At 38.2% G+C, this 19,451-nt stretch overlaps 2 protein-coding genes across 2 annotated transcripts in view; one reads left to right on the top strand and one right to left on the bottom strand.

The window, feature by feature from the left end:
- LOC105452177 (synapsin) overlaps positions 1–13,224 on the bottom strand; it is a 46,325-nt gene extending 33,101 nt beyond the window's left edge. The window contains exons 1-6 of the mRNA XM_011693070.1: positions 13,102–13,224; positions 4,081–4,259; positions 1,745–2,069; positions 1,107–1,360; positions 650–785; positions 99–203 (exon numbers count right to left, since the gene is read on the bottom strand). Of these exons, the coding sequence (XP_011691372.1) occupies positions 99–203; positions 650–785; positions 1,107–1,360; positions 1,745–2,069; positions 4,081–4,259; positions 13,102–13,224 (1,122 nt within the window). The remainder of the gene's footprint in view (positions 1–98; positions 204–649; positions 786–1,106; positions 1,361–1,744; positions 2,070–4,080; positions 4,260–13,101) is intronic.
- A 46-nt stretch (positions 13,225–13,270) lies between these two features.
- LOC105452176 overlaps positions 13,271–19,451 on the top strand; it is a 30,953-nt gene continuing 24,772 nt past the window's right edge. The window contains exon 1 of the mRNA XM_011693068.1: positions 13,271–13,703. Within this exon, the coding sequence (XP_011691370.1) occupies positions 13,626–13,703 (78 nt within the window). The 5' untranslated portion in view covers positions 13,271–13,625. The remainder of the gene's footprint in view (positions 13,704–19,451) is intronic.

Raw genomic sequence — 19,451 nt, 5'->3', positions numbered from 1 at the left:
TGGTCTGATTTACCCGGTAATTGCTTGTTTTCTTTTGTTAGAAGAACACGAAGAAGTGAAAATTTTTTAATAAACGTATATCGATCGATTTTACTCACCATTTCGCGATGATTGGGGTAATAACTCTGTTCGATCAGGGGGAAGTTGTCTTTACCTAAACGACGCTGTAGTCCTAGCAGGTGAGCAAATACCCAAGGTTTGTCCTATTTCATAGAACAAAGTAGCAATTATTGAAGGTTTACTATATATGCTGTAGATGTAAGAAAGGTATATATAAAACAAAATCGATACAGGTGAAGGGTCTCACATACAACATATAAATTAAATTAAATTAAATTAAATTTTTATCGTATTAAATTAAATTAAATAAATTAAATTTTTATCGTTATTCTGTTTGACTTTTTAAATATAGATTACATTTTAAAATGTTTAATGTTAGTAAGAATAAAATTCCGATATAATTAATTTGATATATGCATTTAAATATACAGTTATGTATGAATAATATATAAAATTATACTTGTTAAAGATTTTTACTTATTTGCAAACTAAAATATAATATTCTTAATAAATTTTGTTTTCTTTATTACGTTTTGTAAATGATTGCTAGAGAATTTATAAAGTACATAATTCTATCGCGATACATTACCTGAAAATTGTAAATTGCTGTAAGATTATTAACGCTGGGTACACCGCCATACATCAGACCAAGAAGAATATTCTTGTAATCTTCTCCAGCATCTCGCAGATTTTGACGTATCAATACGAAATCAGGTTTGAAAGATCTGATAACAGATAACGAATAAGTAGGCTCTACATATCCGTTGCTCAATATTGAATTAATATTTTAAACAAAAGTTTTATTGTCTGTAGACATCGTCATCACATTTGTCATTCTATTTATAAATTTTGTATGCATTATATGCAATATAAATTTTAAAATCATTATTTTAACCTATTTTTCGATATTAATTAATTTAGTATGGTGAAGTCTAAGATGCAAAGGAATTAAATATTCAATTATTTAAATTAGTTTTAGTTTGATGTAGAGAATTGCTAAAATGGGATGTAGAGAAACGCAATTCTCATTCCGAACTTTATCTCACCGAATAACTTTGGTCCCGTTACGATAGACAGCCATGGACACGACGGTGCCCGCCTCGCTTGCCGTCAGGGACAGTTCTCGAAATTCCGCCTGCTCCACCCGGATCTCATAATCGCCGTGCAGTCTGCGCCCCCGGAAGTATTTGCTCCAGTCGGTGTTCTGGTCATCGATCACCAGCAGAGTGAAGCATCGGTCCTTGCTGTATGACGAGCCTCTGGTCGCGCCAGATACCGCCGCTCCCAAAATAGAAGCACCCTACGCATCATTTTAACTGTCACATACCATGACATTCTCGCCTTGCAATATAGTAACCGATCAAACGGAAGATTGATTAATTAAGCACCCTGTAAATGACACGAAGAATGCTTTTGAGAAAGCCAAATTTAAAGGTTTTGCTTAAAAAAAAAAACCGTAACTAATCGCGAGATATTAAAAGAGTTATTTTGTGATACTTATATTTAATCAGAATTATTAATAACTAATTAATTATTAATAACTCTATTGCTTGCCCGCAGTTGCAATAATCAATGAAACTATTAATCAATGAAACTTTTCGTTGTATTAAAGCTGATTTGTATCAGACAGGAAGTGTCAGATAAATGTATGTAGATAAGGGGGATGGAAATGAAGCCAACTTGCCTGATCGCGGGCGGCGCCGGTTAAGCTCTGTACCCGCTGGAGCAAACTCTCCCGTGTCTTCGCCGGCGAGGATGGTGCGCTGGTGGTCCGCGAGCCGGGTCTCAGGTTGAGACTGAGATCGCCACCGATGGGCTGCGGCGGTCCCTGGGGCGGCGCGCCCGGGATCGGCGGGGCGGCCGGCGGCGGTATCGGGCCCGGCTGGGACTGCAGGGGTCGGTCCGACACCGCTTGATACGGCTGAGACGAGTCCCGACCCACGGTGGCCAGCCCAGGATCCGCGTTGGGCTCATCGTCGAGTTCCGAACTCAGGTCCCCTGACGAGAACCTGGAAGACAAGCTATGGTGTTCGTCGTGACAGTGACAATCGGTCGGCAGGCCCGCGCGCTGACGCTGTCGTGTCTGACTGCACGTTGAACGACGTCTAAATGCACATCGATCACAGTCATTCGAGTGCTGATGCAATGAGGAGCGCATGGAGATGACGTCGGCGATGAAGTTGGACCGATCGCTAATCGGCCGGCGCTGCATGCGTGTCTTATGTCTATTTCGGTTGCCGGCGTTTCAGTTCAGTCAGAAGTAACATATACTTCTTTCTTTTTTTTTCCTATCCATTAGAGGTAGCATTCTCTTTTCCGCTCAAACGAACGGAGCGTTTGTGTTGCGCGTTGAATGAAATGAGCACCTAAACGCGAATAATGGAACGGGACATCCGCACGAAAAACACGGCGTTGCGCATTTACGTCATCATCGATTTACACTACCGAGAGCGTGTGTACGGTTACTCATAAGTAACGGCCAGATTTACGTCATAAATAAAAGCAAAAGAGATGAAAGACACGATATCGCTGATGGGGGTGGAGAGGTGGCGTTATGCTAACGTTGCCGTGTGCAAAGCAACGTTAGCGCGATGGCTTGATACCGTAGCGTGCGTCCAGGCTGCTGCATTTGGGGCAATGCTGGAAGCGGTATTTTTAAACGAGCCGCATGCATACATCCATATTTGCCGAACACGAAAAAACTTGGAATTATTAATAAGAACATTAAGATTCTTGCGCTTGGATTCTCCGTCGATAATTTAGCATGATATTCTCGGATAAGTAAGGGTTCCCAAATCTGCATATGATCTTTTTTGATATTTAAAAGAATTTAATTATCTTCCCTTTTCTATTAACAGCATTAATTTTACAGAATTAATTTTAAAGGATCAAACTTTCGATACTGTAAATATAAAAAAAATAAAGAAAAATTCTTATTATATTAACACTATATTTTTTTATATATACTTTATATATACTTATAAATAAATATAAAGCATTTTATTAAGGGTCGAGTATTTTTGTATTTATTGTATACAACATACGAGTTTAACGAAATTCAAATCCTCGCAAATTACTCGTCACCCTACAGTGTAGGAATTTCTTTGCATTGAATTTCAGTAATTTTCAACACCGTAACTTTGACATGCTGTCGCTTGCTTAATGGCCGACTCAGATGAGTACTTATGCCCGTCTAATTAGACTGAGCAATCTATTTTCTCTTCGCGGACGCTCTCTTATGGGAGCCGGCGCGGAATATTGAGACACCACGCGCATTGTTTTAACGGCCGATCATTATCGTACACACGCCCGTGTGTACGTAAATTAACTCCGTGTCTCGTAAAAGCAGAATTCAACCCGGCAATGTGTGATACGTGAGCTTTCATCGGGTGTGCCTTTTCAACAACGTATTCACTCCGCGAGCGGCAGGTATAGAAGCGACGTGTTTCGATCGAAATGTTTCCACGCCGGATTTTAATTATAGGAATCTCTGGACCTCGTCCGATAACAGAATACGACCGGTAATTACGTTAAAAGCGCATTAAACTCGCAATATAATCAGAGTATAGAGCGCTATTCGCAATTATAAATTATTGCTTACACTTGTGCGCAGTAAACGAGAGAGAGCAATAAGACCCTAAGTCCCTAAGTCACGTAGATTACTTATTTTATATCCGCAAACCTCTCCTATATAAGAGATTTGTATCGTCTTAAGTTCATTACCGATCATCCCAAGCGTTCGAGAAATATTCCACAGAATCAATCCTGGGAGATCGGCAGATGCTCGCGGCAATACAATTATATTCCGCTCCATGCAGATTCAAGATTCGGGCTGACATTTTTCCAAACAAGCATGCGTCAATAAAAATTACGGAAGATATGCGGAAGATGACTTTATAATCTTCCGGGTAAATGTAAACGTGTATACAGCGCCGTAGGCTGGTTAGATCCACGAAAATAACAGGCGCCGAGATTAAATGTTCAGCCCCGTACAGTCCGCATCTGACCGCGGCGACTCACCTCCGTTTCAGGTAGTTGACATTGGAGGTGAAGGACTGACGAAAACTGGAGAATGAAATGTTGCCGGGTGATGGAGCTGTACCACAGTACTTGGCGCAACCGCCGCGGCCGGTAATCTTGATGGTTACACCGAGCTCGCTGCTGCGATAAAACGGCTCCCGGTTTCGTCGCTCGGACCGTTAGCGATCTGCAGGATAACCCGTTTCAGTTGTCAGCCGTTGGCGACGGGTCCTTGCACTGCAGCCGCCGATTCGACAAGTCGTCGCGACGCGCGAAATGGGTCGTTTCGTTGTGGGTCGTGTCGCTGGATCCCAGATCGATGAGCGGGTTCTCTCTCTCTTTCTCTCTCTCTCTCTCTCTCTCTCTCTCTGCTTAATGCGTCGCGGGATAAACTTCAACGTAAGGTAACCCGAAAGGAAAGGATGAAATAAGAGGAGGTGAGGAAGGAGAAAATAAACAATCCAAGTTGAAATCTGCAAGTAAAAGAAAGAACTTTAAGTACCGAGTAATTGTGTAAGTTGTAATTATAGAGTTTTTATTCGCATAAACGAGACTATAATTATCTAATTAGTTACATTGCTCGCGGATGCGCATCGTATAAACCATGAAATGTAGCATTTAAATATATTGATTATTATTGGTCAATAAATTTTAATATTTGAAAAAATAAACATACATATCTACAATTTTCAATATATATTTTAGAACAATTTAGCAACCATCAAAATTTGTTAACTTTTATTTCTATATTATATAATATTCTGTGATTTTTCGAATTCTAAAAGATAATATTTAAATGTATCTGATATTCCAATATATCTGATATTCAGGTTCTTTACAACGCTAAGAAGTTTCCTTTTGATTCAAGTGATGATTTAAAAGAGATGACCTATTTCTGCTATGAAAGATACACTTTTATTGTGCAAGACATATCTTTTCGTAATTGGGTTCTCGGGTGTATCGGAAACAGTGAGCTAAGATCATAAAACTAACTCATGTTCCTATTACTTTCTTTATGTCAAGCTTTGTGAATGCTTGTGCGCATTATTACGATAATAAAAGCTGCGTCAAAAACAACAAGATTTATTTTTTTTTTATGAAAGATTCAGACCAGACACTTGCAGAAATATGAAAGGATTCCAATAAAAGTTTATATAATAAGAACGGAAAAAAAAGATAAAGCAACTCTTGCAATAATATAATTTATTACAGGTATAATTATATATATCATTAAAAAAATAATCCTGTTTTAAATTTTCTAAAAATTTTATGATAAAAAAATGGTTAATCTTGAATCTGTCGCTGGCCACAAGAGCACTTCGAAATCACGTATTATGCATTAAGGGGGAAGAAATTATGGATGTAACCGGTGCGACCAATGACTCGTGATATAAGGCTCGCGAAAATCGATAGTTGGGGCGCGATTTTGCTTGGAATTTCTGAAATGCTTCACGGCATCGCACGAGTACTTATGTACACCGGTATTTACGTATTCTTGGAACACACTCGCGGCACGGAAACGCTACTTGTATGGCTTGCTTTGCCGATCGTATCACCGGGTAGAGTGCACCTTTTCTCGAAGAGCTCGCGGGATAATTCTATGCTCGTCGCGGGAAAAGAAGCGTCGAGGAAGCAATGATACATTCCGACCGTTCATATTTCTTTCGTACCTCTCCTGATAATAAGGACGCCCACGATTCGCGGAACTGCAGGCAAAGTTCGCGTGTAATCTTCTACTTTCTCGGTGTATTCGCTGCTCTGTGTGAAGGAAAACTTCGCGATTCGATTTGACGATTCAAACAAACAAACGGCAACGGCTTACCACGTCAACCGCAACAGATGTTGCACATCAATTTAACAATAAGAGCAAAAAGCCGTTCTTTTGTACATCAAAACATTTCGTAACGTTATTACGTAACGTCAAAGTTTTTTAAAATTTGGTCGATTCAAACGCTACAAAAGTATGTGATGCAAGTATTTTTAAACAAAGTTTAACTAAATCAAAGTTTGAAGGAACAAGATATTTAAGAACATACAATGAGTGATGAGTTTACATCAAGATCTTGCGAAGGGAAAATTCTAAATTTATCATAGAGCTTGCAGCCTGAATGGATATCTGGGTCGTAGGCATTCCGTATTTCATTCCGAGGCTATTCTTTGAAGTCTTAATTCAAGTCTTTGGCTATTTTATGATATTATACAGTGATCTCAGCTGCTTTGCCTTCGCGTTTTGTTGCTTGAGGAGACGAATTCGAATCGCGCGAGCATATAATTTTATGTAAAATTACAGGGGGGAGAAATATGAATTAAATGAAAAATAAGTTTATCTCCACTTATAATAATTTCCACGTGATAGCATTTCGCAAGTTTCATTATAGTATAATACTTTGCATAGAATTATCCTTGCGCCCCGAATAGCACCTTATAGCTATTAGACCGCGAAGTGGTAAACGAGTTATAGAGCTATTACGTGTTGATGAGTTACGCCCGTGGATGCAGCTTATCAAGGATTTTACACGCACAATACCGTTGCATCGAATTCCTATAATAACTATGTTACGTACAATTAACAGAGTTACAACAATAGTCTCTCTCTAGTACGTTAATAAATGATAAGTTACCTGATACAAAGTTTTGCAAAGTTAATTGTGTAAATTGAGATTATGACAATGTTTTAGTTATAAACTGAAATAGGTCTAGATTGAGATATATAACTATTATTCTATTCTGAAATATATGGGAAAAAATGGATAAATGTAAAAAAAAAGAAGTAGATCATGTAAAAAATAATACAATACTGATCTTAAAGTTAAGTACTGATTGAAAGTAAGAATAATTTTTATTCATTTATGTTTTATAATAGCGCTAAATAAAAATATAATGTAATAATAATTTTCTATAACTTTAATGTTAAAATTACTCAACGTTAGCAAATAGGTCGCTGTGTAATTTTGTAGACACTAATAGGTAATTGCAGGTAGTAATGCCGATTGTACGGATAATTACAGCTTGATCCTATTCCGACATATTCAAACCACCATTAAATTACAGATGGTGTAAGAATCGATATATCCGGCTTATCTGAGTTCTGTCCAATTGGACAAACGTCGAAATTTAATGACAACTGACTTATCAAGCGAGAATAATCATGTAACACACTCCTGCAGATATAATTATAAAATATAATTGGAGCAACATATATATCCTGATCTGCATTAAATTAGAAGAGCATATTAATTGAAATCTTGCCGCAGCAATAATGTAAGCATCAGTGTGGATAAACGTCACGGATGTATGTTAATAACACATTAAATATCTCGAAATATTCGCATTAAATTTAGCGCAAATATCACTCTGTGTGCCACTGTTATGAATTATATATTACGTATTCCCGTAATTCCAAATGCAGTGGAATATGGATATTGTACCCAGTGATGTTTGAATTCACGTAATTATAAAGATTAAATCGCGTTTAAAAGATTGCTCCGTTCCGCCTGTTTTAATCTCTTGCTTTAATCTGACTCACATTGGAATCTTAATGAAATTTCTGCACAGTATCTTTCGATATATCTAACATATTTTGTCCAGTTTACGATAAAATAAATGTTACAAGAAATTGCGTAACAAAGCAATCCGCCGATCCGTGTATGATATTTTAGAGTTCAAAGATGCAGCCGCTGTAAGTATTGAATTTTTATTTAAGTATTTTTCAAGACTAATCGATAAGCTCTTGTTGAAAAATAGATGAGTCAGGTTTTCCTTTATTAACGTTTTTAGATCGCGCTCGTTGTGTATCGCAATTGACATTTAGATACAGACAGAGTGTTGCGCGTGCAAGATTAACGTTCGAATTCGTTAATTAAATTGGTCAACTTTAATCTGATCGATTCTCAGCCCCCTCTCTAAGGACAGAAAATTCTAGCTTGAGAAAACGTCTCTTGATTCAGTTCCTATTATATCGCGATTCATGATCTGAATCCACGATGTTAAAAATGATTACTTTTACCTACTTTTATTGCAAAGATGAATTTACGTGCACTAGTGCTAGAACCAATAAAAAGTAGGTAGAACCCCTAAAAGAATATGTTTAAGCGCATAAAGAGAGACAAGAGGCGCTATCGCACAAAAGAATATTCTCGTTTATGCGCTCATCGTTAAGATCCATCTCAACGGCCATGACTAAAACTTCCTAAGAAGAAGCCGCTTTTATTAACGTCAACGACAAAAGAAAACACGCGAAGAGATGCACCGGAGCTTGAACGTAAAATAAAATTCGTCTCTCTCTCTCTCTCTCTCTTTCTGAATGAAAAAAAAAAATCAATGAAGATGCCGCTTTGTAAAACGCACGTATTCGCCATTATTTTTTCGTAGCTCTCCGTAGCTCACTGTGTCACCCCTGCTAAAATTATCGCATTCGTTTCTCGTTTCCCCGGCTATCCCGACTATTTATGACTGAGCATCGATTGTACCCCGTCCGACCGAGAGACCGGAATCTTGCGCAATGGACGTAAATCCGAAAAGCTGCACTTGCGTGTCAAAATATACACCCCTCATTCAGGCAGATAACGATCCCATTTATCAACGACCGCCCACACACGTCGCCTGTCCTCGCCGTCAATACGCGCGCGGCGGGTAATCTTACCTCGGCGATCTCGCTACGCGCAAAGACGTTAATACGAGCTTGCACGCTCGATAAGGCGATTCGCTCGGACACTCTCGGTTTGCGCCGATTCGTTATCGTTACAATGCCCGCGCGCGACGTATGTACGTTATTATTCCAACTACGGCGTTACTCCGGCGGCGTTTGTCTGCGCGTCCCGTCTCATCGACAGCCTTATCGAGCGACTATCGTGAGAGCGACGTTGAAACTACCCCGAGAGAGGCATCGAAACTACCCCGCTTCGTCGAAGACAGCCGTCACGTGAAGGTGGTGCGCGCCACCAGCCTGTCGCCTTGCGTACTCCACCGGAACCGGCAAAGTGATTTTTACGAAAAGGCGTGTTCCGAGGAAATCGCGATTTCAAACGGTAGACGCCGTACTCCCCCGATCCGGCTATAGGTCGACCCTCTCACGTGTGTTTCACATTGGAATTGACAATCTCGCTTGACGTGCGACTCTCGAAACTACGGTCACTTACCTGTGTCGCGTGCGTGTACTACCCACTAGTTTGCCGATGAAGCAGTGAGGCTCGGCGGTGAATCGCGAGGGTGTCGCCCGGAGGGCTAACCTGGTCGATACGCCGGCGCCTGCGCAACCCCTTATCATCTACCGACCCCTCGCGTCCCTCGATGGTGGGAGGAGGGGGGAGGCTCCCTCGCGCAACCCGTCGCGGCGGACGACTCCGCGCGGAGAAGAATGACGAGGGTGGAGGGGGGAGGGGGAGGGAGGGGAAGGGTACAAAAAAAAGGAAGCAGCCCTCGCTTGCCCGTTGGTATTTGTGCGAGATTGTTCGGTGCATGTCAAACACGGTCCGCCTACTTGCCGACTGGAGATGAAACTTGCTTTTATACCTTGCTCTCGAACCCTCCCGGCGAATGCGACATTCGTGCCATTAGGAGCCACCCCGAGAAACGAGAGGGCGATTTTTGTGGCGGAAACTGTTATTATTGTTATTATTTTTGAAAGCTCGCAAAACGGGCTCGACTCGACGAATGGCATTTCTTTTTCAAAGCGAGGCGAAAATCAAACTCACGGGAACTCACTCGCGCGACTGTTTGACGGGATTGAATACACAACCCCCGCACGTTATTAAGAAACGCGGAATTTGACGTCCCCTGTGAGATTCTATCGGCGCGATGTTATATGAAGCTGTACTTAAGGAGAAATCCATCAGCAACAATAACCTCTTCGCGATATTGATGTTCCTCTCGGAGTTCTTATTGAAAAGTTTCTTATTGAAAAAGTCGACACGGGGGACTAGGCCGAACTTGCATTATTAAGAAGTGTCTTCTAAATAAAAGATAATTCAATTTATTTCACGCAAGTAAAAGTTAATATAATAAGCGAGCAAAAGTAAGTAATTGAAAGATGCTTGCAGATATCTTTTTTAGACATGTTTGTGCAATATTCTATAATGATCTATTGTTCGTCTAGATTGTACAATTATTACAAGATAGTCAACATTATTTTACATACAATATGTGTAACTGTGCTCGTATTTTTGTCATAAAGCTCATCAATAAGAGGACTATATTTGGCGATGAAGAATATGTGTCAAGGCGATGTCATCAAGAATATAAAATTTTTATAAATTTGTTATGAGATCTTTACGGATAAGGCGAGGAGGTCCTACATAACGCGTTCACACCATTTGCATTTAAAGAAGCGTAACCAAGAACTCTCGTACGTTTCAAGGAAACTTCAATCGATACGCGACAAAGTTCTTCCTCAAACCTCTCGACGAATTCGCTGGATGTATATACATGAAAGAGCAGTTAGAAGACTTTGAACTGTCAAACTTCTTGTCTCGTTGCCAATAATCCGATAAAAGATACACCGCAGATATAAAATAACGTTGCGATATAAATTCACTGTACTTCTTTAAATCAGTATAGAAGTAACAAATTCTCTCCATGTCCAAAGATGACATCTAAATACAACAACGTTAACAAAATGTTAAAATTAATTAAAAGATTACGCAATGAAAATTGGAACGAGAAAAAAAAATATACACAGAATTATTATTTTAAAAAACGTAAAACGTTTTTATAATTGTTTTTATTTTAGAAATAGAAAAATATTAAGTAAAAACAAATTAAATATAAATCAATAGAACAAAGAAGGAGTATAAACGCCTCACAAGATGTTTGTGCACGAAAATATTTATACAAACTAAATTAAATGTAAATATAAATATAAATTCAAGCGTACATTACGACAAATTGAGTTATCTTCAGCGCTATTGAAACTAAAATTCTAATAGGAAATACGTCAATTTTAACAGTAATAGATAGTTATAAAAGATACACAACAAATATAGATTATTTAAAAACAAATTTACAGTTAATTAAATTCATTGTCAGGAAATTGTGTATTCAGTCAGTGATGTTGGTTAATATGTTGTGATAATTCGAAGGAAAAGTCGTTCAATATTATATTAAAGTACGAGAGTTGTCAGTTTTATTGATTCTAATCACGTTACCGTATCATGTTATATGCTTACTGTCGTTAATAAAAACTGAAAAGCATCAAACAATTTTTATCAAAAACTAAAAAAGAAAAAGTCAAACCAAGAGATAAAAAATATATTATAATAGCAACAAAATTATTATTATGATAAAATAATTTAAACTATTCAACGTTTTGCTGTTAATTAAATATAGAACAATCAATGTCATGAAATTGATAATTAAAACAACGTGTATTTCTATCTGTGCTAAAAGAACCAAATATGATACATGTTCATCTTTGATGTCAGAGAGAAACATTAATTATAATCAACATTTCGCAGCTATTGATATATGTCCACGTATAAATGATGTCGCTTCAATTTCAAGTCTACAATGTCTGTCATCGCAGATCAAGATATATCGCATATTACTCGCGAATGATCATGTACCGCCGCTTCTATTGTCTATTATGCCAAGTCTTTGTCTGCACTGTGTGACGTCTTAAGCTTTGATGAGAACTCTCAAAGAACTCACGAAGGCGACACGTATGACATCGCGAATAATAAATCGAACGCATATTGAAACTTGTCCCAGAATACCACAGCGCAGATTCTTTAAAGGAAGCCTAGTGTTATCTTCGAAACTGATAGACGCATCAAAGATCCGCATGTCTCCTTTAATCACGATAGAGAAGGTCGAATCGAACCAGTCTAGGGCTGCACGGGGTCGTTCATTATAATTTTTGAATTTCTCCGAACCGGTTTCAGTAGTTGTTGCCAGTAGTATACGGACGTTATATGTTGTTTCGTTTTTTTCGTCGTTTCTGACGTTTTTGAATTATAGATATTCGAATTTTATTATCCTAAATTTGTATAATTTATATTTAGTCAATCAGTACGTAAATATTCGAAAAAAGATCTAAAGAAAAATAAAATAACATATGTATATATGAAAATATTTTAACTTAAATAATATTATTAAAATAATGACGAAATAAACGGCTTAAGTATTATAAATAAATAGCGGAGAAGGAGTATAAAACGCCTCGCTGAATTATATGCGCAAAATTATTTATAAGTCAAAATTAAAATGTATATAAATTACAAATAAACGTCGATCTACCATTGAATTATCATATGATGTAAACCCAGATAGCATATTATATATTTTTTAATTTTGATTTATAAATAATTTTGCGCACATAATCTAGCGAGGCGTTTTATACTTTTTCTCTATTATTTATTTATATTTAAGCTGTTTATCTTGCCATTATTTTAATAATTATTTAACTCAGATAGCACGTTATCGTACAAATATCAAGCTAAAAATGTGTTGCACCTATATAATATGAATGATAGTCGAAATTAATTAAAACCAAATTAAAATCAGGTATCCTTCTCTGTCAGTTAATTAAATAATTAATTAAATAAACATTAATTGTGTGTTTTTGCCTCAAAAGTTCTCGAGACACAAAACAATTATATATAGCTAGACTATAATAAATAAACTTAATATTAAATTATTAATTTTTTAATCATTGTATCATTATTTTATAATTTTCAAAAATTGCTAAGCGTAATTTAATTAACAACAGAATTTCCGAATATTTATGAACAAACCGCAAAAATTATAGCAAACGCAAAGCGGTACGAATTTTTAGATAATTTAAGTTATTAAATGTTATTATTAGCATGATCTTTTTCTATTGTTTATGACGTTACTTAATTATCTTGACAGATAATTGTCAGATAATTATCTAAAAATGCTGATACATTGTTTGCTCTGGTGTTACTACCACCAAGCTAACTTACAATTAATATAGCGCTAATTGTAAGCCTAACTTAGCACCAAGCTAAGTGCCTCGCAGATACATCAGAAATCGCGGTTGCCAACCACTTGCTTGCCCCGTACCGTCCTCTCACGACGGTACCAGCAACCATCCAGCAGGTACACCGAATCCGGAGACATGAATGCCCGCATCGCGTATACCAGCGAGTCGGATGAAGAGGGAATGGCCACTACGGCCACCTCCATCCCCACCAGAGAGCACCGAACATCTGAGCGTCCCTCCGGACTCTCCGGAGTAGCTCGGCGAGCGCAGTCATTATTGCGCCAGTCTAACACCCGCCAGCGATCTTCCTCGTCGCGGCCGTGCCGTACTTTCCCAAGCCGATTTCCGAGACCACTTTGCGGTACCAACGCGTCAGCAAGGGCGTGCGTGCGAGAGGAGAACGGCCTCGTGTGGCACGCCTCGTGGTCACCTCGCGAGCGCGCTGACTATACGCGTCACGGTACCTCGGCGGTATACGATGAGACTCTTCTCGGGGAACGAGGAAAATGTGACGTGAGAGACTGGCCTTCGGCGGGTCCTTCGGCGAGTGCGCGACACGCTCTGCGACGCAGTCAGTACGCGCGGGCGCGGGTCATCCTGCAAAATGACCGTCGCGATGAGGAGGTTGCTGCCGACGGCGGCGGCGGTGTGCTGTTGGCTCCTGGCGCTCAGTGTTGCCCAGGTAAGTACGAGGAACTGTTATCCCGAGACGAGAATTCCGAGTCGTTTTTAAACGCGCCGGAAACCGCGCGTTTTGTATGCGGATGTGCTGTCAAACAATTTCCGCGGGAAACCCAGCTGTATTGAATAACTCGGATTAAAAAACAAACCTTGTTACGGATTTTGGAGCACTGACATATGATATTAAAAAAAAAGTACATAAACATATATAAATTTTGTACTTCATTAAAAATGGTTTTAAGACCATGTAATGTTCTGGAAAATAAATAATAACGTCACGAGATAAAGAGAACATCTCTTCTACATTTCGTGTACAATAATAATTTAATAAATCTTATCTCCTTATTTATCTTAATTTTTAATTATGAAAAATTAAAACGTAGCTAGTATTCTTTTTGATAGCATCTCGACCGCGTGAAGAGTTCAGTGCTCAGGATATGTATTATGACATGACCGCGAAGTTTGATCTGCCGGAATGATTACTGTCATTCAAACATCCGGATTCCTGAAGCTGAAGTATTTTAAAGTGTTTCCAGGTTTTCTCACAACTCTCTCTCTCTTCTTTTCTTTCTCTCTTAATTTGTTATTAATTTAAAATTAAATTTTCCTTAAATTTTATTTGTAATGTGTATATTATTATACATTTTTCTTTTATATATTTAAATTAAAATTTCTCTTTCTTGCTAAAATCAAGTTTTGATACAAATTAACTAAAAACTCAAGAAATTTGTTACAGAATATTTCTATGACTATATTTATAACTTATTAATAAATTACGTTTACATCTTATTGCTAAAATAATTGATTGTAGAATATAAAAAACGTTTATAAATAAAAGAAGTAATCAATTTTTTATATAAATTTTTTACTTAAAAAAATGCCATTTTATTTTCTTGATTTATTGAAGTCTTTATTTTATAACATGATATTAATGTAAAATCAAGAGTGATGAATGTAATTATAAATAACAAATGCAGGCTTAATAAATGAAAGGTAAGCAATACCCTCAGCGCATACATATTAATTAGTTCAACGGAGATAAAGACTGCTTGATTATAATACTCAAACGAACAGGGCTGATACTGCAGTAAAGTATCGAATGATTAAATATCTGGAGAGAAATTTTAAAAATCATTTCATGATTTGATAAGCTCGTACCGTCTCCGTTATTTATCTTCTTCTTGTTTGCTCGCTTTGCTAATGTGCATAATGTTCAACGTAGAAAGAAAATCATAAATGCATAAATCATCAAACAAAAAACGGCATTCTACAGCGCTGTGCTATGCTGACTCAAATTACATGCAACCGCGATATATCAGCAATGAATATGCAAAATCAATTTATATTTTTCGTATAGTTGCATATATTATTCATAAACTATAGACATACAATCGAAAAAGAAGCGAAAATTAGCATTTATGATACTTGAAATATATATATGAATGTACATATATATATAAAATATTGAATATTACATATATTATAATAAACTTTATAGATATATAATATACATATAATAATAATTATATATAAATATATATATATATGTAAAGTTTAGAGATCTCATTAAAAAATATACATATGTGTATGAGCATATTATATATATAAGGTATAATATTTTTCTTACGTTTTGGAATGCATTTTTGCCTTTATGCCTTATTATAGAGCTGATAAGGAATTTCAGAGGACACATCCAAATTAAAATACCTAAGATTATGTTATTGCTTTACACATTTTTATCGATATTGTACTTAGTAGATGAAGAAAAAAGAGAGAGAGAAAGAGACGAAGAAAAACACGAATTAAATATCCGTACGGACGTCACGTTCTTCGGCGATTTCCATCGCGTGCGATTATATCGCAAACGAATCTCTGTGCTTAATGTATATATTTACGGCTATACCATCCCTAACTTATTACATACAGCATTAGCAAGACTGCTAATTGCTTCCCGCAATCTTTATAAGAATGCGTTATATATAGCTTGATCATTACGGAAGTAGCCGAATAATACATATTATATGCTACAGATATTTTAACATTCATTCATTTTCTCTTATATATTATTTATTACATCTTTTTGTTTGCTGTTTCTTACACCCCATTGACACTTTCTGATAAAGCGTTTCGTTGAGATCACTTGTACGTGCGAAGGGAACAATTTGCATTAAAATAGGTGAATTTTTCTCGGCTTTTCGAACGGCGGAGTTACATATCTCTCTTGAGACGGCTGAACAAGCCACAGTAATGGATGCAAACTAGTTTCTCGATTTCATCGTCGTGCAACAAAAATATCGCGGCAAGAAAAATTGCGATAACGTGAAAGTTGCTATTGCTCGAAAGCGGCGGAGTCCTTCAGTCGCGATTTTACGATCACGCGAAAATTTGTCTGACACACAAATCCTTGAAAATATATATTTTGTAGAATAAATTCATCATTTTGTATTATTTTGTTCTTTGATTTAAACAAATTATGAAGTAAAGCATTGTGAAACAAAGAAAAAACAAGATTTAGAGAAATAAAAATTAACATATTTTTACTTTACGCACATAATATGTATTACTTCTCTTTAAAATATATCTTTTACACAGCTACATAATTTTAATATCACTTCCTCATCTTTGCCAAATTGAGAATAAATGATTTTGCCATCAATTCGAGAAAGCGTTGAAAGGTTAACGCTCCGCGCCGTTCAACTCCTTCGCTCGTTCCGAAATGTATCACGGGACGAAAAGTTCCAGGCCTCGGGGTCCGTCTATTACGAGGAGGAATGCACTGGGTCCGCCGCGTGCAACACGTGTGTAAGCGCGTGTGCGTGCAACACGTGCGAGAGATGCGACCAGCCCCTGGCTCGACACAGCCGCGCCGCGCGCGCGCGAGCGCGCTCTCGCGCGGTCCCAGGCGCGCTTTATATAGTTAATCAAAAAATGTAATTAACGAGAGAAGCCGCTCCCGCTTCATGGGCGGTATCCGCATTGTTTATCGCGCATCTCACTGATTACCATTTGTTATCACTAACGTCGCGACCTTTAAGCAGATCTTAACCCCCTCGTTCCAGGCTAGCGCGCGGCGAACCGATCCCCGAGATTCCACTTCGCTCAAAACGGAAATGAAACAAATGTACGCTGCAATGTTGCGCGTTTACTGCGCATTTATTTCGTCCGCGCAATTCGCCGCGTGTTTTTGAGCGAAGGAACGAATTTAATATTTCCACCGGGCAACGGTGCAAATTAGGCTAACAAGCCGGAGTCGTCTTGAAGCGAGCCATGAAACGAACAAATGAGAATCGGGGGACTGTTAATTAGCTGATTTTACTCTGGCGAATGTATACTTCATGTTTTCCTCAGCAATAATCATAGTTAATTTATATTCCTTTTCATCCGCCCTTTATGTGCCATTTCGAACGAAGGATAAATTTTTTAAATACCTTCTCTAATTTAAATTTAGTCTGACATTGTTTCAATACAATTCACGTATGGCTAAATGATTTAGTTGCAGACTTTATTATTCTTCTCGGCGTGAATTCTACAACGAATGAATTAAAAAAATAATAATAAAAATAAATTTAAATTGAAAGGATAAAAATAAAGAATAAAAAAATAATATTTGAATTTAAATAACAAAAATCATCAATATGATGTCCGCCACGTTTATTTAACGCTGACAAATGGAGAATCACTGGCAATAGTAGATTCGAGAATTTTAATTACAAAGAGCGCATCTCGAGAAACGCGCCCGCGAATTAATTGAGAATACGTGTATGCGAGTCTCCGCGTGAACTTTTCCCTTTCCGAAGTGTCCCTGTGAACAGCCGAGCCAGGGGACATTACGTCGTCGGGCCCCCTCCCGCCCCCTACCCCTAATAGTAGGCGGCCTTATTGAGCGCGCGGCCTTACTCCGCATTGCTCCGCACAGCCGCGCTCTTATACGCTACCGTATTAATATTTATGAGGTCCCCTATGGCACTCTACGGCAAGATAGTGCGTCCTATATATATACATATGGTATGTAAGCGACGCGAGAAAGTGATAAATTCGGACCATTGCATAACTGGCCAAACACACAAACACACGCACGCACGTAGACGTCGCCTTACGTAAGCCGTGGCTGCGTCATATCGGAGAAAACGAAAGAAATATTCTCCACGAGCGTTCAATGGTGCATTATGTTAACTCATCATTTTCTCCACGCTATTGATTGTAAATCGGATTGTGGGTAGAAGGAATTTATGACAGCCCGTGCGTATAACTTTGCGCAACTATTGTAAACTAAATAAACTGAATGGCTACAGTAAAGTGGAAAGATGTTATTCGCGTTTACGAACAAAGAAAATACCACACGGATCCCAGCTGCATTCCTTCGTATTCTCGCATCAATTTCGAGTAGATAAAAAAAAAAATGTTGGAGAGCCGACGTTAAGAATTGTATTACATGCAGAAACCATTATTTTCATATTAATATCGATGTTTTATCGTAAGTCAATTGAGAAAGATCTTTTTTCTACATCCAGAATGCTTTCATCTGTTATACGCAAGTAAGAATCGCTGCACGAGAACATTACTGGCTGCCGCTGGCAGTCTACATTGCCGTCGTCGGTTCTAAGCTATAGTACCGGAGCGTCTGATCTTTGACATTGTAGAATTGCTACGTTGCGGCGGTTATTTTAGCTTCATTCTTGTATCACGTGAGCGAGATGTAACGTGGGCTCTTGACATGCGTGAGCAACGTCGGATGATCTAGTCATAAACGTAGCTCCTCAATGACGACGCATCGAGCGCGGCGCGCAAGGTAAAATCAACCTAGATTATTTAATTCATGCTCGCCTTGTGCAGCAGCGGACATGCCTGCGGTTTCGCCACGCACACACTTACACACACACACACACACACGCCGTGTGTCCCCCGAGTGCATCGATCACGCGTAGAAAATCTCTTCCCCGCGATCCTTGCGGCCTTGTATAAACGCACGCGATCGCGAGAGCCTTAAACGCACGCCGCGCGTCCGTCTCCAATATTTTACGAGATGATACTAAATCATCGGATAAAACGCGATTATTTCGCGAAACATTCCCCTTTTACTCACCGCTCATTCGTAAATTACTGCTACTCCGGTAGCCAATAAATTACGGCTATAAATAGCATAAGCAATGTTTGCTACTTTTCTCATGAATTGCAGCGAAACCATTTCTCTTTCGGATAATTTTTGCTTCCTCCGAACATTCTTTTTTTATGCACAGCAATACACAAGAAGGCTAATGAAACAATATTATTTTGAACTAGATCGCGTATGTGAATAATACATATAAATTTGAAAGCGCCTTCTATCGATCACGGCTGGATCTTGATGTCTAATAAATTCTATATATAAATTTTTAAATCCATTATTTAGTCATTTAAACTGCTCGCCGTTTTAACTGTGAGCCATTTTAACATATAAAGGTCAATAAATTTTTTTTGTTTTTTTTTTTCTATTGGCAATATTTTATTTTAAAAGATCTTTCGACAAGAGTGCAGGAAGAGAGAATTAATATGGTGCCTACTCCATATGTATGTTAACGATCGCGATGCTACGTAGGCCGTCTCCCCCCTCCCCTCCCCGGTCGACCCTTAGAAATTGTTTTGCAAATGCCGATTGACATGTTCGAACATACGCTGCGCGGCGCGGTACTAAAACTACGTTTAGCCAACATTAGCGTATCTCGTCCCGGTTTATTTTATCGCGTCGCGGAATTTACTGTCGGTAGTCCAC

This window comes from Wasmannia auropunctata, unplaced genomic scaffold, assembly GCF_000956235.1.
Source record: "Wasmannia auropunctata unplaced genomic scaffold, wasmannia.A_1.0 LD336037.1, whole genome shotgun sequence".
Classification (NCBI taxonomy): domain Eukaryota; kingdom Metazoa; phylum Arthropoda; class Insecta; order Hymenoptera; family Formicidae; genus Wasmannia; species Wasmannia auropunctata.
This window is presented reverse-complemented; position numbering and strand designations above follow the sequence as displayed.